The 26,525-nt window shown below is 55.1% G+C and overlaps 2 protein-coding genes across 2 annotated transcripts in view; both read right to left on the bottom strand.

The window, feature by feature from the left end:
- On the bottom strand, window positions 1-24,857 carry TAS1R2 (taste 1 receptor member 2). Its single transcript, XM_028108331.2, is given in 15 exon segments — window positions 1-119; window positions 122-922; window positions 2,198-2,321; window positions 9,798-10,007; window positions 12,400-12,499; window positions 12,501-13,171; window positions 14,651-14,951; window positions 16,727-16,910; window positions 18,200-18,310; window positions 19,222-19,377; window positions 21,770-21,923; window positions 22,060-22,125; window positions 22,696-22,818; window positions 24,504-24,568; window positions 24,728-24,857. Coding segments are annotated over 15 exon segments (3,315 nt in total).
- Window positions 23,878-26,525, bottom strand: part of ALDH4A1 (aldehyde dehydrogenase 4 family member A1) — a 29,177-nt gene continuing 26,529 nt past the window's right edge. Inside the window, exon 15 of the mRNA XM_028108395.1 lies at window positions 23,878-26,131. Within this exon, the coding sequence (XP_027964196.1) occupies window positions 26,019-26,131 (113 nt within the window). The 3' untranslated portion in view covers window positions 23,878-26,018. The remainder of the gene's footprint in view (window positions 26,132-26,525) is intronic.

Below are 26,525 nucleotides of genomic sequence, written 5' to 3'. Positions count from 1 at the left end.
CTAGTCCTTCCCCATGGTGTAGCCCTGAATCATGCTGCTGAAGTAGACCTGCGTGTTACGCTCCGGATAGAAGAGGACCATGTAGCGTTTGGGACCAAAGTAGCCCGGGCTGATGCCCAGAGGTTGAGCACGGTGACCAAGAGGTCCATGTTGGTGACCAGGACCCCCTCGTAGACAGACATGAAGATGCAGAAGGAGATGGAGGAGGTGAAGTAGAAGGTCATGCAGAAGGTGATGAACTTGGCCTCGTTGTAGTTGGTGGGCAGCTCCTTGCCCATGTAGGCGAAGCTGAAGCCCACCACAGACAGGAGCAGGTCCAGGCTGGTGTTGATGAGCAGTGCCTTGTGGTAGTTGCAGGACAGAACCATGATCTTGGGGTCGTCAGGGTCAGTGCGGGCGGTAAGGTTGGCGCTCACGGCCAGCACATTGCCCATCACAATGACCACCTTGAGCACAGTGAAGGACGCCACGAAGACATAGGGCCCATGGTAGTGCACCCAGTAGCCGTAGGCACGTGGGAGGCGCCTGGCCATCTTGAAGATGCAGACGATCTGGAAAGAGCACACGGTGATGCAGGAGATGCAGATGGTGAAGCAGAGGGTGAAGAAGGTCTGGTGGCAGAAGCACGTGAAGAACGTGGGCTGCCCTACGTACATGGGGACCATGGTGTATGCCAGCAGCAACGGCATCAGCCTCAGGAAGCACATGGGGCCCCCGGCCGAGCGAACCACGGGCGTGTGCAGGTGCCTCCAGGAGATCACCATGATGGCCAGGGTGCTGAGGAAGCCCAGGATGGACAACATGGCCGCAGTGAGGGTGGATGCCTCGTGCCATTCAAGGAAGGCCAGCCGCCACTTGAAGCAGGAGGTGTCATTCCTATGAGACCACTCGTAACTTGGGCAGGACTGACAGTTGAATTCGTCTGCAAGAGCCCACGGCAGCTCCCGTCAGCCACACCCGCCTTGCTGGCACCCGCATCCTCTGCACCTGTCCCGTGCCAGGCCTCGGGGTGGGGGTGCGTGGAGCTGAAGGCAATGCCTACAGTCCTAGCTGCCCCTCGCTGTGTCCCTTATATCCATCGGCCCATCAACTCCTCACTGCAACCCCATGCTCAGGGTGGCTGCTCGCAGCCCAGAGTCACATCCTATCTGCCCGGTAACCTCAGGAAGTCAACAGTTGGGTGCTGTTACCTGAAGAAGTTGGATTAGGTGTCAAGCAGGCCAAACTGGGTCCCTACAAAGGTCTGAGGCTCAGCCAGGCAGTCACAAAACCAGTAAGAGGCAAGATTTGAACCGAGGTTCCCTTGACCCAGATCCTAACAACGGTAATCCCTTCCTTCCAAGACCTTACCCTCCGGTGGAATAGACATTCAAGCATTTAGTCAAAGAATTCATTCAACAAATGCTTTTTCGAGCACCCTCCGTGGTGGTGGGCATCTGAGGTGGGGAGCCACAGACATGGATAAAACCTAGCCCCCTGACTTCAGGCTACTGACTAACCAGGAGAGGAAAAGCCTGTGAAGTCATCCAACAAACTTTTGTTGAGCACCTACTCTGTGCGCTGGGCTCTGCTGGGCACATAGTAAGTACTATGGAAGCACCGATCTACTGACTGGTAGATGTCTATGTCCACTTATTTACTGATCAGGGAAGTCATAAAAAAATAATTTGAGCCCCAACAGTGAACCGTGCTCAACACTAATATGGACATTGTCCCCACCTTCCTGGAGTTTATGATCTATAGGGGAAGATATTAATTTGTCTAATCAAGGATGTCATTCAATAAATATTCACTGAGAAACCATTATATGCTCCGAACTACACTAGGCACCGGGAGGTCAGAGAGATAAATCAGATCCTGTCCCGACCTGCCAGAGACATCTCTTCTATGGACAGAGACATTCATTCATTCATCCATCCACCCATCCAGTGGACCTTCTCTGATCTGACACCCCTGGGCCCTCGGCTACATGTGTATGGAGTGAGGATCAGTGACAGCCTTGCCTGGTTGAGAGCTGTTCCTTCTCCCACCCTCCCTAATAGTGTGCACTGAAGATTTTTCTCTACACCAGCTCCTAAGGAGATACACTGGAATCAGACACAATCCCTGGGGGAGACTCCAGAAACCCTGCTAAAGATGAAGGGCCCTGGGAAAGGCAGGGTGGGGCGGGGCAGGGGAGTGGGTCTGCAAGTCCTACCTGCAGTTCAGTTGAGGAAGGTGCCCGGAAGGCAGTCAAGACACTCGAAGCAGCAGGGATGGATGCCCACGGGCTTCTTCCTTTGCCCAGGCTGGTCGTCCTTGGAACACATGGACACAGGGATCTGGAGGGAGGAGGACAAGACCCTGAGCCCAACTAGCAGGATGCTCAGGAGAGAGAAGCCTGGCCCCTGTCTGGGATAGGGAAGGAGCAGGAACTGCCATTAGAACTGGACCTTTGTAGGGGCCCTCTTAGTTTGGCCTGCCTGACACCTAATCCAACATCTTCAGGTGACAGCACCCAACTGCTGAGACAGAGACTTCCTGAGGTTGCCGGGCAGAGAGGATGTGACTCTGGGGCTGTGAGCAGCCACCTTGTCTCCATGGAGGGGGAACACTCCCAAGGAAGGAACTGAGATCTGGAGAGAGACCCTGGATCCATCCATGCCTGAAGTCCACATGGTCTACCCCTGGAGTTTTCAATGATAGGAAGCAACAACTTCACTCTGTGCTTACATCACCTTCTGCCATGTGCATATAAGAGTCTAATTAACACAACCTTTGTGGAGGGGCAGGGGTTTTCAGAAGAACAAGAGCAGGTAGGCAGTGGCCATGTCTGTTGTTCTTACTGCTCTATTTCTAGAGAACAGAGGAGCCCCCCTGATGGTTTATTGAGCACAGGAATGAATTACAAGCAGAGGGAACAGTAAGGGCAGGGGAATAGAAGGGAGTCAGCATGCCCCAGGAGAAGGGTGGAGAGTGGGAGAGCCACATCCTGAAGGCTCGTGTGAGGCACACGAAGAATGAAGGGGCAGTGGGAACCAATGAGGGCCCCTGGGTGGGGGGCAGCCTGATTAGATCCAGGTGGTACAAAAATCGTTCTGATGCACAAATAGGAGGGTGTTGTTCCAAGAGCACACATATGGAGGGCCAGGGCCCAGACAAGGGGAGCCACAGTAGGACCACTTGACCCCAGAGCCCCTCCCTTCTTGCCTCTGACCGGTCACCTGCCTTCCTGCTCCGCCCCTGTCGTCCCTCCTGCTCGTGGCCGTCAGGAGACACCTCCAGACGTCTTGTCTCCTGCCTGAAGCTCCTTCCTGGAAGAACTTCAGAGGCTCTCCATCAGCCAAAGTGAAACATCTGATCCCCCACCAACCTCTCCAGGCTGCTGGCAGTCTTCTCTGCCTCCCGTGGGACCACACACATGTGCCCACCTACACACATGCGCGCCTTATCCAGACCTACACCTTACTACCCCTTGCCTTGTGTGGTCCCCACCACCACCTTCCAAACTCATCTCTTCACTATTCCCTAAATAGCTAACTTAATTCTACTCTTACTCATGGACTCTCAACCTGCTATTCACTCATTCATCCATTCATTCAAAAAGGTATTGAGCTCATACCGATGCCAGACACTGAGAATTCAGCAGTGAACGCAAGGAGGCCAAACCTCTGTTCTTAAGGAATGAATACTTTCATGGGGAAAAGGCACAATACGCATATAAATATGTAACTTGACTGGTGGTAATAAATACCATGAGGGAAAGTAGGGCCATGCAGTGGGGATGGAAAGTGATAGAGGGGCTGATTGCGAATTTTGAATGGGGTGGGCAAGTGTGGCCTCATTCAGCCGCTGACACTGGAGCAGAAACCTAGAGGCTGTGAGGGACCAAGCCACTAAAAGATCTGTACAGGCCAAGGGAACAGCATGTGCAAAGGCCCCATGGCAGAGGGCACACGGCATGGTCGCTGAGCAGCAAGCCTCACGTAGCTTGAGCACAATGAGCACAAAGGACAGCAGCAGATCCGTTCGAAGAGGTGGCATCAAAATACTTGGGCTTTTACTCTGAGTGAAACGAGAAACTACGAGAGGCTTCCACACAGAGGAGTGACAGGATCTGACTTCCTTTTAACAGGTTTGTCCTGGGTTCCATGTTGAGTTTAAACTGTGAGGGACAAGAGCAGAAGTGAGTAGGGTACTGTCACAATAGCCCAGGTGAGAAATGGTGGTGGTTCTAGCTAACGAGGCAGCAGCAGAACAGAGGAGAAGGGGTCAAAACACTTCTGAAAGAAGCTGAGACCTAAGTAAATGGAAAGACATTCCACGTTTATGCCTTGGAAGACTTAACATGGTGAAAATGTCAATACCGCCCAAAGTAATCTGCAGATTTAATGCAATCCTTATCAAAATCCCAATGACTTTTTTTTTTTGCAAAAATAGAAAAACCCATCTTAAAGTTCAGATGGAATCTCGAGGGACGCTGAATACCCAGGGTACTCTTGAAAAAGAACAAAGCTGGAGGACTCACATTCCCTGATTTCAACACTTACTACAAAGCTACAACAATCAAAGCAATGTAGCGCAGGCATAAAGACAGACATACAGACCGATAAAATAGAATAGAGTCCTGACACAAACCCTCACACATAGGGTGAAATGATTTTTGGCAGGAGTTCCAAGACCATTCAGTGAGGGAAAGATCATTTTTCCAATGAATGATGCTGGGAAACCTGGATATCCACATAAAAAAGAATAAAGTTGGACCTAACACCATATACAATTACCTCAAAATGGATCCATGACTTCAATAGGAGACTTAAAACCATAAAAACAGCTAGGAGAAAACATAGGGCACAAGTTTCATGACGCTGGATCTGGCAATGATGTCCTGGATAGGACTTCATGAAAATTTACAACTTCTGTCCATCAAGTGACACTCCAAGAGACAAGCCACAGAATGGGAGACAATATTTGTAAATCATATATCTGACAAGGGGTTAATATCCAGAATATAGAGAGAACTCCTAGAACATAATAACTCAATTCAAAAACGGACAAAGGACTTGAATAGTGATTTCTCCAAAGAAGAGATAAAAATGACAAATAAGCACTTGAAAAGATGCTCAATCATTAATCAGTAGAGAAATGCAAATCAAAACCACAGCGAGAGACCACTTCACACCCATTAGGTTGGCTACTATGAAAAACAAAAACAAACAAACAAAACAGAACATAAGGGGTGTTGGCGAAGACGTGGAGTGTACTGGAACCACTTGTTCACGGCTGGGAATGTGAAATGGTGCGGCCACTGTGGAGGAACGCGGTTCCTCAAAAAATCAAAAAGAGTATTAACACATGATCCAGTTTCCACTTCTGGGTGGATACTCAAAGGAGTTGAAAGCAGGGTCTCAACAAGATATTTGCACACCCATGTTGATAGCGGCATTATTCACAATAGCTTAAAGGTAGAAGCAACCCAAGTGTGCCCATCGATGGATGAACGGATAAGCAAAAGTGATATTTTTTTACTAGATTATGATTATTCATAATCACAATCCATTGATTGAATGGATTAGTCACTCTTGAAAAAGAAGGCAATTCTGACACACACTACAAAATGGTTGAACCTTGAGGACATGATGCTGAGTAAAATACGCCGGTCACAAAAAGACAAATACTGTGTGATTCCATTTTTAGGAGGTTCTTAGTCAAATTCACAGAAACAGAAAGTAGAACGGTGCTTTCCAGGGCTGGGGAGAGGCTGGAATGGGGAGTTAGTGTTTAACAGGCATAAAGTTTCCGTTCTGAAGATGAAGAGTTCTGGAGGGAGAGGCTGGTGGTGCTAGCACAGGAATGTGAATGCACCTAATACCACTGAACCGTGCACTTTAAGATGGTTAAGATGGTAAACTAGTTATGTATATCTTGCCACAATAGGAAAATTTGGGGGAAAAAATGGTTGAAGCGGTAAATGTTGTTATAGGGTTTTTTTTTTACCATAATTTAATTTTTTTAAATTAATATATACCAAAGCTTATAGAATGCAGTGAACACAGTACTTAGAGGGATATATACAGCTCTAAATGCCTACTGAAAGAAGAAGAGAGCTCTCAAATCGCTAGCATTTACTCTCACGGCAGAGCTAAGTTTATGCTTCGCTCCATCAGGGTTTGGTCTACACGGAACTAGATCACTCTGGAATTCTGTAGAACGTCATGCTGGTCCACTGTATCTATGGCATCGTACTCATTGGATCTGATGAGTAGGAAGTAGCAAGTACTCTTTATGCCCCACTAGGACGTGAATCCTTAGGGATAAGTGTATATGATAAACCTTTCAAAGATTCAAAGGGGGCCTGCCACACCGGTGATGCTTTTAGCGGTCCCGTGGTCTGGGAAATGCCAGGACATCCTCTCTATGCTAAAGGACGAGTCATTACATCTTACATCTCCTACCATTAAAGAAGTATGGCACTTGATGAACCTTCAGAGGTGGGGGACAGCGTAAATTGCTCTTGGAAATACTGCTCCAACCCACATTTGGCAGGCGACTCCGATGGCTTCCGGTTTCAAGGTACAGAATGACAAGCCTAGAAAAAGACTCTGAAGAAGGACCTGGCTGCAGGGCACGCTCTCCTCATATGGCCAGGCAGATGTGCTGATGCCAAGGTCACCTGCAGAGGACAAGATGGGCAAGCCCCAGTAAGAGAGTTACACGATACAGCTACAACACGCCTTCCACAACAAGGTACGACGCAGTTTGCAAATCAGCTCCTGTGCCCTGCTGGGCCTTCGTGGAAAAACAGCACGTGGCCTCAGGACCTCAAGTGACCTCAGACGCACGGAGTCGTGGGGTCGGGCAGGAAGAGTGGCAAGTCTCCATGCAACGGAAATGATGTGCTCAGGATCAGGCCAAAACAGGCCAAGGGGGAGCAAGTATATTCCTCAAATCAGTGATGATGACTTTTGTGTCTCATGTGAATGCCAATCCAAGAACGCACGGAGTGAGAAAAAAAAAAACAGACGGAAAGGATGAAGCCCCCAGCACAGGTCAGCTGGCCTCTGCCCTCGCCGCCACCGCCTCCCCGGGGCTCACACAATGGGCCACGAGCAGAGTGCCCACGGTGTCAGGGATGGAGGCTGTGGGCGTGAGCGCAGCAGCGTGGGCCCCTGTCTCCTTGGTCGACAGAGCTATGGCCACGGCTGAGCACCCAGACTTCCAGCCCAGAGACCATGATGAACCCTGGATTTGCTTCCACTCTACGTAGACGCTGGCACATCTACCATGTCGGGTGTCTTCTTCCCTGGAGGGAGCACTGATGCATCCGTGTAAAAACTCGCCTCTCCCATCCACAGTGCAATGCCACCTTCCAAGGCTGCACGGACTGACTGAGTCACCCTCATGGGTCCCCCCAGAACATCCCCTCAGACAAGAGACCCTTTGTATGGCAAAGGGGGTGTGATTGGGCACGTGACCCCCGGATCTACCGATCCCAACATAGACCATGTCGCCTGGAAGTACCCAGCCTAACGGGATGATGGTATGGCATACTAAGGGTTCAGGTAAGGTACCAGCTTGCGGAAAACACCTTGAGGGTAGGGCCACAGCCCTTTAGGATGAAGTATAAGCACTGAATGGGAGGCTGGTATATAGCACTGTGGCCCCAACAGCTAGAATACAGGGGTCCAGCAACCATGGGGCGGAAGGATTGGCCACGCTCACCATGGTTCTCGGGGGCTCACGGTGGAGCTGGGGTGTCTCATCCCCACAAGCCTGGACTCTGCTAGAACACAGGTTCTGGTCTCCAAAAAGGGACTACTTCCACCAGCAGACAAAAGAGGCTTTCTGGTTCCCGCCTTGGTCATTTCAGGGGCCTGATGCCAGTGAACAAGACAGCCAAGGAAGGAGGAGGTAACGGATTTGGATAAGCGTGAGCGGCTAGGAGGCTGGTAGTCAAGAGGGTAAGAAGCACTGGGTCTGGAATCCGGGAGGTTGGCCACGGCGGCCCAGTCCTCACTGCTTGCTGGACACCTGCCATAGCCACAGGCCAGCAAGGACAAGGCGACCACAGGCTCAGACACCTGGGGACGAGTGTCTGGATCACCCCAGCAGCCAAGTGGCTGAGGGTTAAGGACACTCCGGGATGGGTGGCAGAGGGAGACATGAGGAGTAGGGGCTCTACCTGGGACCCCGCTGCAGCAGCAGGGGCTGTGGGGGTTCCACTCAGCTCCTGGTAGAGGGACTGGGTGGGCTTCTGCCCTCGAAGCTCCACCCCACTGGCCGGGGGAAGGACAGCATCCCATCTCTGTGGCCTCCCTCACATCTTCTCCAACCTCCTTTTATTCCTGCCATGGCCACAGCAACTGCATCTTGTGGGCGCTACCTGTCAGCACCTCACCTAAGTGGTACTCTGTCTCTTTCGCTCTCTGCCCTGGGTCCTGGGTGTGAGATGCTGGTGGGAAATTGCTGGGCACCCACAAATGAGTGACCCGGAAGCACAAGAAGAGTCAATGCCCCATGGGGCGACCCTTGACCACAGCAGGTGGGGGGGGGGGTTGGTACAGATCCCATGGACCCATCCCATCTTTTTCTCTCCCTTGGGGACAGCTCTAAAGTGGCCCCTCAGAAGGTCCTGGTCAGACTGAGCTCAACCGCAGCTTGAGAACGTTCCCTTCTACTGACGTTCCCTGTGTCCCTGACGAGCTCTCCCCCATCACCTACTCCTATACCCAGGGAGCAGATCCTGGAATAAGCTATCTGCGCATAAACCTTAGCCTCAGGCTCTGCTTTAGGAGAAACCCAGGCAACGACACTCTTATTTGTTGAATTGCCTGCCCTCAAAATTCACAGATTAAAGTCTGGACCCCCAGGACCTACAAATGTGAACTTATTTGGAAATAGGATCATTGCAGTTGTAGTCAAGATGAGGTCCTATCGGAGAGGGGTGGGCCCTACTCCAATAGGACTGAAGTCTTTACAAAAGGGGAGATTTGGAGACAGACACACCCACAAGGAGAAGGCCATATGGAGGCGATGGCAGAGGCCAGGGGAGACCACCCCAGCCAAGGAAAGCCAGAAATGGCCAGCAAACTACCAGAAGCTGGGAGAGAGGCCCGGAACATTCTCCCTCACAGACCTCAGAAGGAACCAACTCTGCTGACACCTTGAGTTGAACTGCCAGCCCCCAGAACCAGGAGACAGTACATCTGTGTTGTTCCAACCCCCAGACTGTGGTCCCCTGGGAGAGAGGCCCTCCTCACAAATTAATCAAGACACCCACCCAACCGACTCCATGAAAATCCCCACAAAGCGCAGAAACTAGCAGCACCAAACCCCCCAGAAACGAGAATGAAGTGTGGGGGGCGTGGGGAGGATGCCGATGAAGCCTCCTGGAGCTTTTCTATCCGCTCCCCCTCCACACAAGGCTGGGTCTCTGCCCCTCCCCACACCACCGCCATCGCGACAGCTTATTATCAAAGAGGGTAAAACAAAGGAGCTTTCGAATGACAGATGGCAGACTCGGTGGAGGGGACAGCGACTGTAGCAAAATCATGAGCATTGGTTGACATGAGAACTGAAATCCTGAACACCCACGTGGCACAGCCCCTGAGCCCCTGGGTCCTGAGCAGCCAGAAAGCCCTAGACGTCCCCAGGGCTTAGTCACTGGGAGGGACAGGGCCCCGACACTCCCCCAACAAATAGAGCCCCCACCGGCTGTCGATAACAGATCTCGGGCCCAAAGCGCCCGGGGCCACCCCAGCCCGAGCCGGCCGCCCAGCTACAGGCCCCGGCCCCCCAGCAGCCGTGCGGGAGCTGACCGTGTTGTTGGCGTTGTGCCAGGAGACGTTGTGGGTGGTCTTCAGCTGCCACCGCTGGGGGTAGTAGGAGGCGATGCTCCGGAATGGGTTCTGGCTCAGGTCCCATTGCCACTGGATGACCTCCAGGCTCATGAGCAGGTCCCCTTGCTTGTCAAAAAAGATTTCGTGGCCCCGGAGGGTGAAGCTGACCTTCCAGATTTCCTGAAGTAGCTGGAGGGGCCAAAGGGAAAGGAAGGGAGGCTGGCATGAGTCCGGGCCAGACCTGGGGGAAATTCTCCCGACCTACTAGCCTCGATTTCCACAGCCGCCCAAGGGGGCCGTGGGACTGTGCAGGGGGCCATCCGGGAGGCAGTGGCTGAGAGCGCAGCTCTGGAGTCAGATACCTCTGGGTTTAGACACCAGCTATGGGGCCTTGGACCTGTCGCTTGACCTCTGCGAGCCCCAGTTTCCTCTTCAGCGAAGTAGGACAACAAAAACCTTGCTTCCTGGGCTCTGAAGCCATCAGTGAGTTTACCTATGTTGGGAACTTAGCACAGTACCTGAAAACGAGTAAATACTCACCTCCCGCAGCGGTGTTGGTGGTATTCCTTCTCCCTGGAAGTCACCTCCGCCATCCCTTGGGGATCCAATACCTGGGCTCCAGAGCCCACTGGCCTCTCTCACCCGCAAGGGTCAGCTGCACCTGTCCCTGCCCTCTGGGTGCTTCTTGCCTCCCCAACCAGTGGAGGCCACTCTCCAGTCTCTCCCGATGCCATCCCCCATCACTCTGAGTACGCAGAAGCTGGTACAAACTGGAACATGCTTTGGACTGGGCATCCTGTGGCCTGAATTCCAATCTGAGCTCTTTCCCTAATTTGCTGTGTGACTTTGGGCAAGCCACTGAACCTCTCTGGGCTGACCCCCCCCAAAAGAACTTCCAGTGTAGATACTCCATCAATCTGGCTCCTAGATTTTCCCTCCATAAATGGGAGAGTCTATTGGGCTATATCTCGGGAGCCCAGAGCTCACCTCCACTCTGGGACCGACAGACAGCTAGCCAAGGAATTCGGGGCCCTGGCCTTCTTCCCACTCTGCCCAGGGAGTGAGGTCCTGGCTCTGGAAGCTTCTCTGGAACTTGCACATGTTGCTAACACTAAGGGCAATGGTCTTGGGAGCTGAGAGGAGGGAGGTTCCTCCCAGGTGGTAGGCCTATGGGCGGGGGTCAGGATGGTGGAGTCCCGCGGGGAGCCGGGTCCTGGTGTCCAGGTCATATCCCCACACTGACCTGGCCAGGCCAGACTGAGCAACCTGGGATTCCAGGGCTCCAAGTTAGGGGGTCAGAAAGGATCCTCCCTGGGATGCCAGGCTGGCTCAGTTGGTTAAACATCTGCCTTCAGCTCAGGTCATGATCCCACGGTCCTGGGATGGAGCCCCACATCATGCTCCCTGCTCAACGGGAAGCCTGCTTCTCCCTCTGCCTGCCACCTGCCCTGCTTGTGCTCTGTCTCCCTCTCTCTCTCTCCTTCTCTCTCTCTGACAAATAAATAAATAAAAATTTTTTAAGAAGGAAGGAAGGAAGGAAGGATCATCCCTGCAACTCTCCTGAGTGGGAGGAGGCCTGGACTATCATTGTCCAGACACTGGTGTCAGAAATGGATGCGGACAAAGAGGAAGACATTCAGCTCCTCTCTGCACCAGGTCCCGGGCACACGGCATGGTCAGTCCTCCCCAGAACTCAGCACAGTGCCTGTTATTCCTTCTATTTCACACACGAGAAATCCAAGGCTCAGAGATATTCAATAACTTGCCCAAGGTCTCACAGCTAGTGGTGGCAAAGCTGGGATTCAAACCCAGGTCAGCCTGAGTACAAAGCTCTGCCTGCCAACAGATGGACAGAGGGGCTGTAGCTGAGAATTGGGGGTGGACAGAGGCAGAGAGAAGGACGCAGTGGAGAGCAAGTGAGGATGGTGAGCAAATGACCCAGCGTGCGGTCCTGGCTGGCTGGTCACTCTGAGAGCTCAGAGATGCTGGATAACAAGGTCTGAAGTGTACATCTCTGATGTAAATCCCTCCGCTTCTCCAGATCCTCAGGAAAATCTTCTAGCCCTGTGAAGATTTCATGGTTTGGTGTGTGTGTGTGTGTGTGCGCGCGCGCGCGCAAATCAAAAAAACATAGATTTAAACTCCAAGTCTGAATCCAGATGACACAAACCTGGGACAAGAGAAGATGCATAAACCCCAAGCAGGGCCTCAGAGAGCAGACAGAATACATAAGCCCGCCCCCAAGGCCTCCAGCCCAGAGAGAGACGGCAGGGGACCTGGGGCGCCCACTGCCTGCCAGGCTTCCTTCCAGGGAATTTCACCCAAATCTCCTCCTAGGACAAGCCATCTTGGATGGCAATGATTACATTAATACAAAAAGGAGTTTTGTCACCATGAAGGACTTCTGTCTGGTTCTGTGTGTCTGGAGGCAGGGCATGGTCCCATGGCCTCTCCCCCCAGTTTGCCCAGAAGACAGCAAGGAGGGGAAGGCTAGTGCAGAGGAGGTGCACCCAGCGGTCTCCATGGCGACCGCTCCATGCCTGCCCTGTGGGACCCTGACTTTCCATGGGCGGGGCCTCACCGGCCAGGGGTTGACCACCCTCTTGGAGCAGGTGGTCTGGGTGCAGCACAGAAGGCTGTGTAATGCCTGGGCCACAGCGTAGACAGCCGAGTACACGCTAGACCACGCGCTCACCAGAGAGCGCGAGGATGGTGTTGAAGGACGCGGTGGTGTCCTGGCAGGTGTCGCACTCCTGGTTTCAGGTGGCCCCCAGGCTGGTCCTGTTGGGCGCAGGTGGCCCAGCCTGGGCGGGGTGCATGCGGAACTCGCTGAAGCCCGGGATGGGCACGCTCTGGGTGGTGATGCCCAGGAAGGTGCCCGTGTTGCGCAGCTCGGTGAAGTTGTGCGGGACCGGGTCGATGGCCCGGGACTCAGAGGCGATCCACACGGCGCCCGTGAAGTTCTGGCGGAGCACCTCACGGAAGAAGTTGTGCGGGACCAGGTCGGGCGAGAACAGGACCACGATGCGCGCCGAGCTCTGCTGTAGCTTGTCCACGATGGCCTCCAGGTGCTGGCGCTCCCACTGGGTCACCTCCTGGTTGGGCTGTGGCGTGGGCAGCGTCTCCTGGAAGGCGATGCAGATGTCGTGGGTGGTCAGGCGCTCGTTGAGCAGTTGGCTGTTGTAGCGTCCACAGTCATCGCCGCTCACCAGCACGATGATCCAGTTCGAGCGGAAGTGGAGCATGACCTGCACCATGGCCTCAACCTGATGATCCGCACCCGGCACCATGAGCAGCAGGGCAGGGAAACACTGCTTGTCCCGCAGCTCATCACTGATGGCGCTGTAGGTGATCTGCCGGAGGGGACCGCCACCAGCGTGAGCAAGGGCCTCCCCAGGCCACTGTTGCCCTGCCTGGGTCCCCACATCAACCCCCCATCCTTCCCCCTGCGGTCTCTGCTGAACGTGGCAGCCAGGGGACCCGGCACGCACGTGTCAGTCACCTTACTTAACTCCTCTGCTCAAAACCTTAACAGCTCCAAAAGTCACTCAGGGGCAGCCAGAGTCCTTAGTGGCCCCCAAGAGGCTCCATCACTGACCCCAGCCCTCACCTCTCTGACCTTATCTCCTTCTACTCTCCCCGGGGTCCCAGTTCTGCTCACAGGTTCTGTGAACACACCAGGCAACTGCCGGCCTCTGCATTCGCTGCCCTCTCATCCTGGAGGGGGGGGTGCTCTTCTACACACCCACATGACTCCCTCACCCCTTCACCTCCCTTGGGTCTTCATCCAATTGTCAGCGAGACCCGCCTGACCACCCTGCTGGAAACTGCAGTCCCTCTCTACCCACCTGTCCACCGACCTGTCCAGCCTCCCTCACCCTGCTTGCCTTTTACTTCTTGCTTACTTTACTTGCTTTACTTGCACTGCACTTCTCACTTTCCAGCAGCCTTATCCCGTGGTTCCTGACATGGCCTGTCTCTCCCGCTAGGAGATGGGCTCTTATGTTTTGTCCCCTCCTGTATCCCGAGCCCTACAACAGCACCTAGCACCGGAGGAGCTCAATAAATATTGGTTAAGTGAATGAAAGAATGAGTTCAGTCCCAGACCAGATGCCTCACATAAGTATACTAACATTTACTAAGCACCTACTATGTGTCAGACCCTTGGTGCTTTGCATAATAAAAACGACGGCAGAAACTATAGTATTTGTAACCACTGACTGTGGGCTGTCTTCTTGTGCTAGCTGATCGTTAATGCATGAAAATTTCAGGCCAATTCTGGTCAAGGCATTTTCAGTCGTGATGACGATGACACTTACAATAATAGAACTAATACTAATGGCCCTTTTTGAGGACCTACTGTGTGGTAGACCCTGTGCTAGGCAACCGTACGGGATGATAGTAAGCACTTTCTGAGTCTTCATTTTTGTGTAAAGTGCTTTACGTAATGGCCATTGCATCACTGAAGACATACCGTACCCCACAAACTCCTACAGAGGTTAAATCCTTTAACCTTCAGACAGTCCTAGGATGGAACTCTTATCATTCTGTTTTACAGGCGGGGAAGCTGAGGCTCAGAAGGGTTAAGAGATTTGCTCAAGGCCTCACAATGGCCAAGACTCAGAGCCAAGAGGCACGCCCAGGTCTGTCTGCCTCCAAAGCCCGAGCTCTTAACACATCGGCCAGGCTGCCTTCCCAGGGCTGGGGTTGGCATCCCTACCCTGCTTCCCGCCTCCTCCTACCCCCATGACTAATGGGGGGAAGTGAGCCCTCTGGACAACCACTCCTCTGCGCCCTCCCCAGCTACTTCTCCCAGGAGCCGGGGGCCTTACCTGTGGAAGGAGGAAGAGGGAGAGGAAGTGGGCCACAGTTGCGGTGGACTCGGAGTTGTCAGGGCCGATGACGGCCACGACCCGGGGCACACAGTGGCTGTAGTCCTCCTGGATGGGCAGGGAATAGTCCTCCTGAGCCAAGAAGTAGAGCACGGGCTGGACATTGTTGGAGATGTAGCAGACATCCACCATCTCGTAGCCCTGCAGCACGCCGGGCAGCAAGCTGCTATGGTTGTCGATCTCCTCCACCACAAAGCGCATGGCCTGCAGGAGGTTGTAGCCCAACACCTTCGTTTCATACCTGGGGGAGCCGCGTGGGGGGGGGTGGGAAGCAGGTCCAGAGTGAGAAGGGGAAGGGATGGGAGAGCCAGCTTGTCCCCTTTGCCTCCCATAGGAAAACCCAGGAGTTGTCCAAGGAGCTGCTCCAGAAGACTCGCATTTTTATCACACCACAGGCCCCATACCATACCATATCTCTAGAATCACCATCATCCCTAAGACCACCTCTGATGTTATGATCTCTGTGGCTACCCTTGATCACTACCATTGTCACCACTACCACCTTCCCTATGATCTCTACCACCACTCTACCAATGTCCACCTATGTGATCACCATTACCCACTACAATCTTTGTCATCACTGTCACACTGCCACACCCTCTATTCCTATGACAGTATCATCACCTCTGCCATCACTAAGACTGCATGTCTGTGACCACCACAACCAATGCCACCATCACCTCCACTGCCACCGCCATCATCACCATCATCGTCTTCACCACCATCATCATCTTCACCACCATCATTACTACCATCTTCATCACCATCGCCACCATCACCACCATCATCATCTTCGTCACCATCATTACCATCATCTTCATCACCACCCTCACCACCACTGCCACCACCATCACCATCATCATCTTCGTCACCACCATCACCTCCACTGCCACCACCATCATCACCATCATCATCTTCACCACCATCATCACCATCATTTTCATCACCATCGCCACCATCACCACCATCATCTTCATCACCATCATTACCACCATCTTCATCACCACCCTCACCACCATCATCACCACCATCACCACCACCACCATCATCACCACCATCACCACCCTCACCACCATCATCACCACCCTCACCACCACCACCATCATCACCACCACCATCCTCACCATCACATACTCCTCACCATTTGCATTATCACCAGTATTACTGCTATCAACATTATTAATATCACCCCCCTCACCACCATCACTTCACTGGACTCCCCACCATCATCACAGGCATCAGAACATTCAACAATGAGCCCAGTACCATCATGGGCACCATCACCCTCACCATTCTCAGACCAGCCTATAACTTTCCTTAACATCACATAAAGGGTGCATTTCCTAGAGTCAGCCCTTTATCATCTTTTGCGCACTCCTTCCTTTATCCCTCTCTCTCAGAATGCCTTCACCCTCTCTGTACCAGGTCACTAATTCATAACCCCATGCTTGCATGAAGATGGCCCACGTAATCTCGAGTGATGCTGCCACCCCATGGGGCTCACAGGGGAAGGGGGAGCAAAGGAAATCCCTTCCAGTCCTGGAAGCACCCCACCACCACCACCTAACCACAGCCCTAGGGAAATGCAAACTTTCCCCTCTAGTCTGAGAACCTGCCACAGAAAAACCACATTTATGCCTTCCAAAGGCATAAGCCTTGGTTTCTAGACTGGGCCTTGACCATGGACTCCCTTGCCAAAGTGGGTGGGGGTGGTTTTGATAGTCTCTACAACCCCTCCAGGCTCAAATATCCCGTAACTCTTTATTAAGAGATGTGACATTGGGACAACCAGGTCTCCATGTTTCAGGACACAGTTGCCAAAGATCTTGGTAACATGAACTATGTGGGTTCTCCCTCCGAGCCAGTGGGGATAATCCAGGATGAGGGTTTGGCAATGAATGAGGAGGAGCATTTTGAGCCCTGGGTCCTGGCCCGGTCCCCCTGAGGACCGCAGGACCAGTGCAGGCTTCCCACCCTACCCCCATTGCCGCTTCCAGCCTCACGCTGGAGACTCACTCCTTGCACTGGGGCACCTGAAGGAAGTTGAGGTGGACGATGCCTTTCACGTTGGCATGGAGGGTGAAGAGGCCACCCAGGAGGCAATCCCCAGCCAGGTAGAAGGCTGAGTTCTCAGCTGGCACAGCCAGGACCTGCAGCAGGATGAACATGGAGCAGACTGCCTTGGCCTGGGGTCCTATGGCTGGGAAGTGGGGGTCCCTGGAGGTGGCCCTGACTCATCAGAGAGCTGGCAGCTTGACGCCAGGGGATTTGCACAGACATTTACATGTGCATGGCCCATGGGGCGGGGAAAGCACCTGGGACAGATGGAGAGGTTTGAGAACTCTGGAGGGGAAGGAGGATGCTGCAGTCCCGGGATCGAGTCCCGCATCGGGCTCCCTGCCCAGCAGGGAGCCTGCTTCTCCCTCTGACCTTTCTCTCTCTCATTCTCTCTCTCAAATAAATAAATAAAATCTTTTAAAAAAAATATTTAAGATGATCCTTTCCTCGGGCATGTGGGACCTGGGTGGCCTGGGAGAACCCCATGTGGAAGTAGAGAAAGCATGTCCTGCTAACTTGGACACTCCCTAGCCTTCTGCCACTTGATTGAGAACAAGTTTCATGCCCCTAATGTTTCCAACATTTGGGAGTCCAGGACACAGATACTCACCCAGGAGACAGAGTAGGCTGGCAAATGGATCCCAAGCTTTAGAGCCTGATCAAGTGGAGCCTGGCATATAGTAATTCATATACGGCACCTGACCCATAGCAGGAGTTCCAGAATTAGCAGCCGTTGTCAATAAGAGCCAGGCATCATGCTACGTGCTTGCCATTCACCATCTCGTTTAATGCTCACGATGACCAGGACTATTACCCAGCCCCATTTCACAGATGAAGAAACTGAGGCACAGAGAAGTTAAGAAACCCGCCCCTGGTTGCACAGCCAGCAAAGCTGGGATTCAAATCCCACAGTCAGATTTTAAGGCCTGGCTCTTAATCTCCATGATATATTACATCATGAAGTGATTTCCTTTGAGAAAAAAAAAAAAAAAAACAGGAAAGCAGCCACAAAGAGAATGGAGGTGGGAGTATGGGGAGGCAGCGGCCATCTGTTAGCGCAACAATCCATCAATCAGCTCTGCTGAGTGAGCCCCCTCGGGGCACCCCTTTGCACCCAGCACCAAGGGGCGGGGGTACTATCAAAAAGGAAAGCTGAAAATTTCCAAAGTCAAAGGCGACTACCCCCAAGGAGTGGGATGGAGGGGGAATGGTTCCAGCAAACCAGGCACCCATTTGAATCAGAGACCCAGACCACGTAATGTCGTGTTGGTCCTTGCCAGCCCTAATGATGCATGGCCTAGTGGGAGCCTCGGGGCACCTGCTGTGGAACGCCCAAAACAGACAGGTCCCATCAGGGCCCCTGGGGTCCAGGGCTATGGGGAGAAGAGGCTTCAAGGCACAAAAAGCTGACCCAAGTCCCCACGGTCTCACCCTGTCCCACTCCAGCCAAGCCTGGCTCCTCCTTCAAGGGCTCGTCGGAGCCTTGCCTCCTCCAGGAGACCGTCCCTGGCCCCAGGGCACAGGAGCCACCCTGGCTCCGATCTGCAACGACCCTCCGGTCCGAGTGGTCACGGGGCACGGCTCAGCCTTACATGGTTGACTGGTTCCCGCCCATGACTCTGTCCACACTCGAGGCAGCTTGAGGCAACATGACTCTGGCCAACCTGGAGTGAACAGCGCGGTTTGCTGTGTGATCACAGGCAGGTACTAAACTCTCTGAGCCTCCATTCTCTCCCCTCCTGAAATGGGGACAATAACTCCAGCCTCGCCGGATGGGGGTGGGGATTACATAAAATGGCACGTGGGAACTGGGGGGTGCAGAGCAGACCCTGGAGAAAGGTAAATTGGCTGAAGTGCAATATTGTCCCTTCCCGTAAGGAAATGAAATGCCACGGGGGGCACCACGGACGCTGGACCTTGCAGAAAGAGCCCAAAGCTTCGTGAAGCTCCCCTGAAAGGTGCTGGATATCTTTAGCAGCTCCTGAGGGAGCACCTCTCCCTCACCTGGACCCCTCCTGTGGTGAAGTCATCCTGCAGACATTCAGAACGACAGGAAAAGCCTCCTGGTGACGTGGAAACACGCAGGCTTTGCTGTGTGATCTTGGGCCTGTCGCTGCCCCTCTCTGCAAAGCAGCCATTTTTACTCCCATTTTTAAAAACAAGGAAACTGAGGGGCATCTGGGTGGCTCTGTGGGTTGAGTCTGCCTTCGGCTCAGGTCATGATCCCAGGGTTCTGGGATCGAGCCCCACATCGGGCTCCCTGCTCAGCAGGGAGTCTGCTTCTCCCTCTGCCCCTCCCCCTGCTCATGCTCTCTTTCTCTCTCAAATAAATAAAGTCTTAAAAAAAAAACAAGGAAACTGAGGCTGAAAGATTAAGCAACTTGCCAAGAGTCACACAACTAATAGGATTTAGACCCAGGCCGCCCCAGCTCTTAACCCCCGAGCTGTCTGACTTTGGTGTGGTCTTTCCACAGCAGCTGTTGCCATGATGCCCACCATGGGGGGCGCGGGGGCTGCGCGCTGCCCTCCCCTCTGCAGGTGCCGCCCGGAGGCCAAGGTGCTAGAGAAGGACCAATCATTCCAGGGCATGATGACCACACACTGCAGTTCTGAAGAAGGAGAACCAAGATGCCGGTTGTGGACAGGCTCTGGGACGTCCTGGAGACTCCCAGCAAAATCAGCCAGGCTGGGGGTTAAGCAGATGGTAGAGAAAGAAAGCATCGAAATTAACCGGAGCCCCTGGGTGCGGGCCCAACCCCAGGGTGCAGGGGTGGGGGTGGAAGACAGGGTTGGCCAAGAAAGCCATTCACCCAGTGGGCACTGGTGAGCCCCCCATGTGGCAGGGCCAGGTGGGGTCCAAGGGCCACAGCCGGGACACACAGGGATATGGCCTCCGTGGAGGAGGCAGGGTCTGGGCCACGCGGCCTGGGAGGACAATGGCGGCGAGGCACATGGTCACTTCCATTGCTAACGTGTTCTACGGGCTCATGACATGCCAGGCATGGAGTAGAGTCCTCTCCATCCCCGCCATCCTTCCGATGTGCTACTGTTCTGTCTCCATTTGGCAGATAAGGAGGATAAGGTTCAGAGAGGGACAGTAACTTATCCAAAGCCACACAGCGAATATGTGGATTAGAGAAATCTGGGGCCCTAATAGGGGCTGCAGGAAATGGTGGCGCCTGAGGGGCTCCAATGAGAAAGGAATAAGGGCCCCCTTGACAGGGATGATCTCTCTGAAGACCAAAATCTCTTGAAGAAGGAGCACTGGACAGAGAGTCAGGAGTCCTGGCTTCCGGGCCCGCTTTGCCCCAACTACCCTTGGGCAAATCACTGCCGTTCTCTGGGCTACAGTCTCCCTACCTGTAAAACTGCCTCAGTGCTTCTTAACATTTCAGGGCCAAGGATCCCTTTGAGAGTCTGACGAAAGCCCTGGACACGGATGCACACAGAGGGGCAAGTGGGTGAGGCTGGGGCGCTGGCGGCGCTGAGGACAGGCACCCGGGAACCTGCGGCGCTGTGACTCGTTCAGGGCCGCATGCACAGCACGTGCTCCAAGGTGGCCGGGACCCGGCACAACTGTCACCCTCACGGCCCAGTCCAGGCCCGAGTCCCCATGTTCGCACCTGTGTGGCCATCGGCGGCCAAGGTGGCAGAGAGCCATGACAGGCTTATGCAGAGTACACGGGGGAGAGGAGACAAGGACACGGGGGTCAGGAAAAGCTGCCCATTTGCCTTGCGTCTGCTTCCCCCGCCCCCTGCGCTCACAGAAAGAAACTGGCCACATTTGCTTTGGTCTGGAAGGAGCTGCCCTGAGCCTCCCTCCTCCCCCTGCCGTGATGGTTGGAGAGGGGATAGAGCCCAGGGGGCGCCCCAAAGAGAGGCCTGACCCAGGGACTGGGGGCTGCGTCAGCTCCTCTCCTCTACCCGACCCTCCAGTCTCTCTACCGACTTGCACGTCGTTCCCTCTCCTGCTCTGCACCCCCCAAGCCCCCCCTCCAACCCACCCCAGCATTTTCCTCCCCTTTCTTCCCTGCCTGTGCCGCCTCCTCCAGAACGAAATTGGGCAGCTGGAAACCTAGCTCCAATCTGGCCCCGGGGCGGGGGTTGGGGGGGCCCAGGGGCAGCAGGACCTCCGCCCCCGGAAAAGGTCTGGCAGACAGACAGCCGCCTGGTTCAGAGACACCCCGGAGGAGAGGGTCCCTCAGGAGGCCTCAGAGCCAGTTCTCAGGAACCCCACCTCATCAGTCGCTCCTCTGAGAGAAGTTTCAAAGTCAAAAGTGGAGCGGATGGTGTGGCCCCTGAAGGAGGCCACGGGGTGGAGAAAGAAGCAGAAAGCATGTCCCGCAGGGAGCGGATGAAGGAATGAGGACATTCAGCCCGGGGAGGAAGGCTCAGCGAGCTCTTGCCAGGAGCGGAAGGGGCCCGGACGGGGAAGGGGGTGGTCCTGTTCCGTGCAGCTCTAAGGGTCCAGCCCAGCCCGGGGGTCAGGGGCCAGGGAGCAGGCCCTGACTCCTCTCCACTTCCTCGCCTCTAAAATGGCCACAGGCACCCTTGATGAGGGCGAGTCAATGAGATGAATGTGTCAGGAATCTGCTCAGTGAATGATCGCAAACATCATACACCACAGTGTCAAGAGCTTTGTTCCTGGCCTGGTGCTCTCGATTTTAACCCCGATAAAGCGCTGGGCTCTAGGACTCTGCACGGCCCTTCTGAGGCTCCCATCTGCCCAGCCTGGTTTCCGATCCTGGCTCTGCCACTTACTGGCTGTGTGAGCTCCCCCAGGCCTGTCCCTCTCTGAGCCCCGCTCTGCTCCCGAGGCCTGCTGGATGCACGTCACGGAGCAGGTGCCCGATGGCACCTCGGCTCCCTTGCTCTGCCCCGCCCACCCCCCGCCCCCCGTGCCAAGCGCTCCAGGGGCTGAGGGCGACTGCCTGGCCACAGGGGGTCTGGAGGGAGGACATGGCAGAGCCCTTGGGCAGAATTCCAATGTCCATCGGGCACCTGGGGGTGTATCGCCCTTGTCCCACCATCCAGGGAGGCTGCCAACAACCCGAGTGAGAGTGGAGATGGGCTGCTTGTGTTTGGAGCCACAGTGACAGCCATGCCTCATGCCGCCCACTCGCCGGGTGGCTCCCACCCAGAAGCTGCTGGGTTCCTGCAAGGGACCAGGGCGAAGGGACCAGGGGCTGCTGGTATGGTCCCCAGGGAAAGTTCTGTCCCTGCCCCTTACTGAGCGGGTCTTCCTTCCCTGGGCCTGTTTCCTCATCTCGGAAACAGGGCAAAAAGCATACCGCCTCCCGTATGGCCCCAGATAACTGGTGGGAGCCACTGGCCCGGTGACAGGTGCTCAGGGACGCCTGGGCACAGGTATCCAGGACAAAGGTGTGGGGGAGGGTGGAACATAACAGGTTCTTATTCACCGAGCACCTTGGTCTGCAGGGTACGTATCATGTGATCCTCAGCTCCCCAAGAAACGCCAAGTCTGAGGGGGGGAGTGAGGGCCAAGCCTCAGGGAGGGGGGGGTGGCTAAGACGGGACGGGATCCCAGGCCTGCCTGACACCAGGCCTGGCAGGCAGAGATGGGGACCATCTGCTGGTGTACGAGGTATTTCAGCCACACATGCCTCAGTCTCCCCATCTGTAAGAGGGGCCTCCAGGGGCTGTGGTGAGGCTCTGAAGATGTGGCACAAAGCCTGGCCCACGGCTGCAGCCACGGAATGTGGCTCCTGACAGACCACACGCAGGGACCGCGCCCACCGTGGCTTCAGGAAAACGAAGTCACAAGCTTGTGAAGAGGGTGGGTCTCCACCCTGCCTCTTCCTCGAGTGCCCCCCCCCAAGCCACCCCCCACGGGGAAGCTCTGGGTTAGCCTGGAGGCCAGGAGCCGGCACAGGTGGCCCCTCATTTCCCTAGAGCGCATGCCCGACTGGCAGCCCGTGGGACACTGGTGGCAGGGACATCCGGCCCCAGTCAAATGGTTCACACTCCGAGCCCGGACTGGTGCCCGGGCCCCCGAGCACTGCAGGGAAATGAGGAGGCTCCTTGGGCCCCTGCGGACACGGGCACGGATGGGGGCGACCATGCAAAGGGGGCGGGCACCGGGTCCTCAGGAGCCACCAGCCGCAAGTCAGGGCGCCAGAGCAAAGGAAGGGAAGGAAGGGCTTGGGGCCCCCTCCCTGCCTCCCCCTCCCCCAGCCCTATAATTAAAAGGAGGCAAAGGCACCGGGTGGGGGTGTTGCAATGGAAAAGAAACAGCTAGAAATCGTGGATCTGACAGAGCGGCTGGCAAGGAGCACGGGCTGTGGACACACAGCCCCGGGTTCAAACCCGGGCCCCGCTATGAACCTGCCGCGTGACCTCTACTAGTCCTTCCACAGAAGGCAGGTAACAGCCAGTAAGGTCAATGTCGGCTAGATGAGACCAGTTAGATAAAGCCAACTCTGCTGTGTCAATGTGACCCTGAGCAAGCCACTTCATTTGCTCAAAGACACTAACCAGCCCTACACATCCGCTATAAATGCAGCCACCACCTTTCCCGCCTGGGAGCTCCAGCCAGGGCCCTCTGGGGGCAGCCCTTTGTCCCCGAGTGAAGAAGCCCCCTCTGGCACAAATCCCTGGTAGCCCCTGGGGAAGCCAGTTGGGGGTGCTGCAAAGGGCAGAGTCTCCATCCCCTCCCCACAGCTCTTGAGATCCTGCCCACCAACAGCCCTGACCAATGAACCCTGGGACAGGGAGGTGTCACTCGTCTAGGAGCTCTTTTTACGTCCTTTGGAGGCAGGCCAGGCCAGTTTCCCCTCCACGTTGGCCAGCCAACATGGACTTCAACCCACAGATTGTGGGCTCAGGCTAACTGGCCGGGGTTGCTTGCCAGCCCCCACCCCCCCACCCCCCGTCATTTGGTCTTTCCAAGGTAGGTCAGTGCTGTGTATGGACATCTGGGGAGAGGACAGCAAACGGGTTTGGGAACCACAGGCTTGGCCTTATGTCCCAGTGATAGACCGTACCCTTGGCGAGCCCCTTCATCCCCTGTACCCGTCTCCTCTTCTGTGAAATGGGAGCATGGCAGCGTGTGACTGTGTGAGAAAACAGTCCTCCAGAGAAGCAGAACCAACAGCATACACAGATTTATTGTAAGGAAACTGCTTGCACAATCTTCTAGGCTTGGTTAAGTGCAGAATCGGCAGAGTAGGCCAGCGGGCTGAAGACCCAGGGAAGAGTCACAGCTGAGTCCAAAGGCTGTCCATCGGCAGAATCCCTTTTTGCTTGAAGGAGGTCAGTCTTTGTTCTATTGAGGCCTTCAACTGATTGGATGAGGCCCACCCACAGTATGGAGGACAATGGGTTTTGCTCTGAGTCCAGTGATTTAAATGTCAATCTCATCCAAAAACCACCTTCATAGAAACATCCAGAATGTTTAGCTAAATACCTGGGCCCCAGCTAAGTTAGCCCAGCTAAGTTTTCACATAATCCTAACCATCACAACACAGTAACAATGGCTGTTGCAATGTATTCGTGGTTAACAAGGTTGAATCATTAATTCTGTACCTGGCATTGTTCTAAACAGTTACATGATCTCATTCAGTCGGCACGACAATCAGCGTGCATGTGCATGTGCATGTGTTTGTGTATTAGTCCCCATCTCACAGATAAAGAGAGAGAAGATCAGGGAGGCTGCACAACTTTCTGAAGGCAGAGAGCCGGGATCTGAACCCATCTGACTCCCGAATTCCCATACCTCCAGCCCATATTCCCCAAAATCAGCGTCCACCGTTCCTTCCATCACACCGAGGGCCCTCACTCCTGGACGTGAAGGACGTATGAGCAACATATGTCCCACACATCAGCCTTTGTATGAAGAAGCTAGCCAGCCCCCAACACCCCCAGCAGAAAGATCGCGATTTGATTAAGTAACAAGTATTTATTAGGATGGCAGCAGAGCGAATCACACCGCCACCTCACTGTGTCGCACCAGTAGAAGCAGGCCCACCTCCAGCGCCTCTCCCCAGCCGACTGCCCTGGCCTCTCCAGGCAGAACCTGCGCTCTGCTCCGGAGGCCTGACCCCGGGCCGTGGGCCACAGTGGCAACCATGGTGCTCGGTGGCCAGCCTCATGGGGACCCCTGCCGGCGGTCTTTCACGAAGGGCCAGGACTCTTGGGGACCCTTAAAAACTGTCCTCCGAAGTCACCCCTTATTGATCCCCAGCCCCCTGCAGTCCAATTTGCAGGTGTTTCTGAGTGTCCACCAGCTGGCTGCATCAAAGAACGGGGCCGCCTAGGGGCCAGTCCACACAGAGCCACCTCTGTGCAAAGGAGGGAAGGTTCTACGGGCCATCCTCAGCTCAGGCCAGAGGGGAACCCAAGGCCAAGTCTCAGGGCTGGGAGAAGGTGGGAGCAGTCTCCCAGGCCTGTTCTACCACAGTTGGTGAGGGCCGAGCCCCTGCAGGAAAGCCTGGACCAACACAGGCGGGGAGGTGTGAGCAGATCGCAAGCTGAGATAGATGGCACCAAGGCCCACCCAGGGTTTTCCAAAACCATAGCCCAAACGGGAAGGCCCACCAAATCCTGTACCTCGGCAGATAGTTTCTGCCGGCCCCCCAAGCCCACCACACGAAGACTGCCAGGAATCACGTGGGCCTCGGGAGAACACAGGTGCCCTGGGGAAAGGCGCACGGGTGTCTAAGGCATATGGTCAGGCCCAGGTACCTGCTGGCCCAGGTGGGCGTGGGCCAACCGCTGGTGAGGAAGGTGGGCAGCCCAGACCAAAGAGGGCCAGGCCAGCTGGTGCCCCCGTGCCCTGCAGCCACCCCAGGTCACACCTCATCCTGGAGCCCTGGCGGAGCCAAGGCCAAGGCCAGGAGACTCTGTGGATGCTCAGGTTCGCCAAGGGGCCCAGAGCTGCTTCCCTGTCCTGTAAGGGATCCTGGGAGGCACTCTATTGCCATTCCCCTGGTCCCTAAGCCACTGGGCCGCAGCATAGAAGAAGACAGGCGGGGAACCTGCCAGATAAAATCTCTACAACAACCGTGATAAAGGCGTGGCAGCCCTGTTCCTCCCCAGCAGGGTCTCAAATCAGAGCCCGCACCTGCCCCCGAGGGGTAGGACAGGCCAGCATGTAGCCCAGTCAGGGCAAGGGGGCAGTCTCGGCCCTGGAAAGGCGGCCGTGCCACGGGGAGCAGGTCAAAGGGGCTGGAGTGGGACCAGGGCACTGAGGTCAGCCGTCCGGACAAACAGCAGAGGCGCCGAGCGGGGCTCACTGCATGTAGGCGTAGCACCAATCCCCCAGAGGCTCGTGGGTCTCCTTGATGACCTGGGGCGACGTCCACCGCAGGATGTAGTGGGGTCCCCCTGGCTTGTCATTGGTTCCTGTGGAAAACACAGCTCTGTTTTTCTCTGAAAAGATAGGGCAGCTCCAGGCAGAAGGGAAAGGGGTGGGAAGAGCTGACAGACTAACCGGGGCACCAGCACAGGCAATAAGCAGCTCAACAAAAACTGAATGTGTCCACGAGGCCAGGGTTCCCTGAGCACGCCCAGGTGGAGGTCAGGTGAGGCAGGACCCACGCTCCCCGGGTCCATGTGCCCCACCTGCCCAAGGGGTGTCTGGGAGCACTGTGGAGAGAGCACTGCACTGGGAGCCAGGAGCCCTGGGTTCTGGCCCTGGCTTTGCACTAAGGCAGCTGGGATCTAGGGTGAGTCACCGCCCCACTCTGAGCCTCAGTTTCTCCATTTGTAAATAGGAGGAGTTGCACTGAGGTGACCC

Source organism: Eumetopias jubatus, unplaced genomic scaffold, assembly GCF_037043125.1.
Source record: "Eumetopias jubatus isolate StellerSeaLion01/CBP00866 unplaced genomic scaffold, mEumJub1_p1.0 scaffold_4, whole genome shotgun sequence".
Taxonomy (NCBI): domain Eukaryota; kingdom Metazoa; phylum Chordata; class Mammalia; order Carnivora; family Otariidae; genus Eumetopias; species Eumetopias jubatus.
This window is presented reverse-complemented; position numbering and strand designations above follow the sequence as displayed.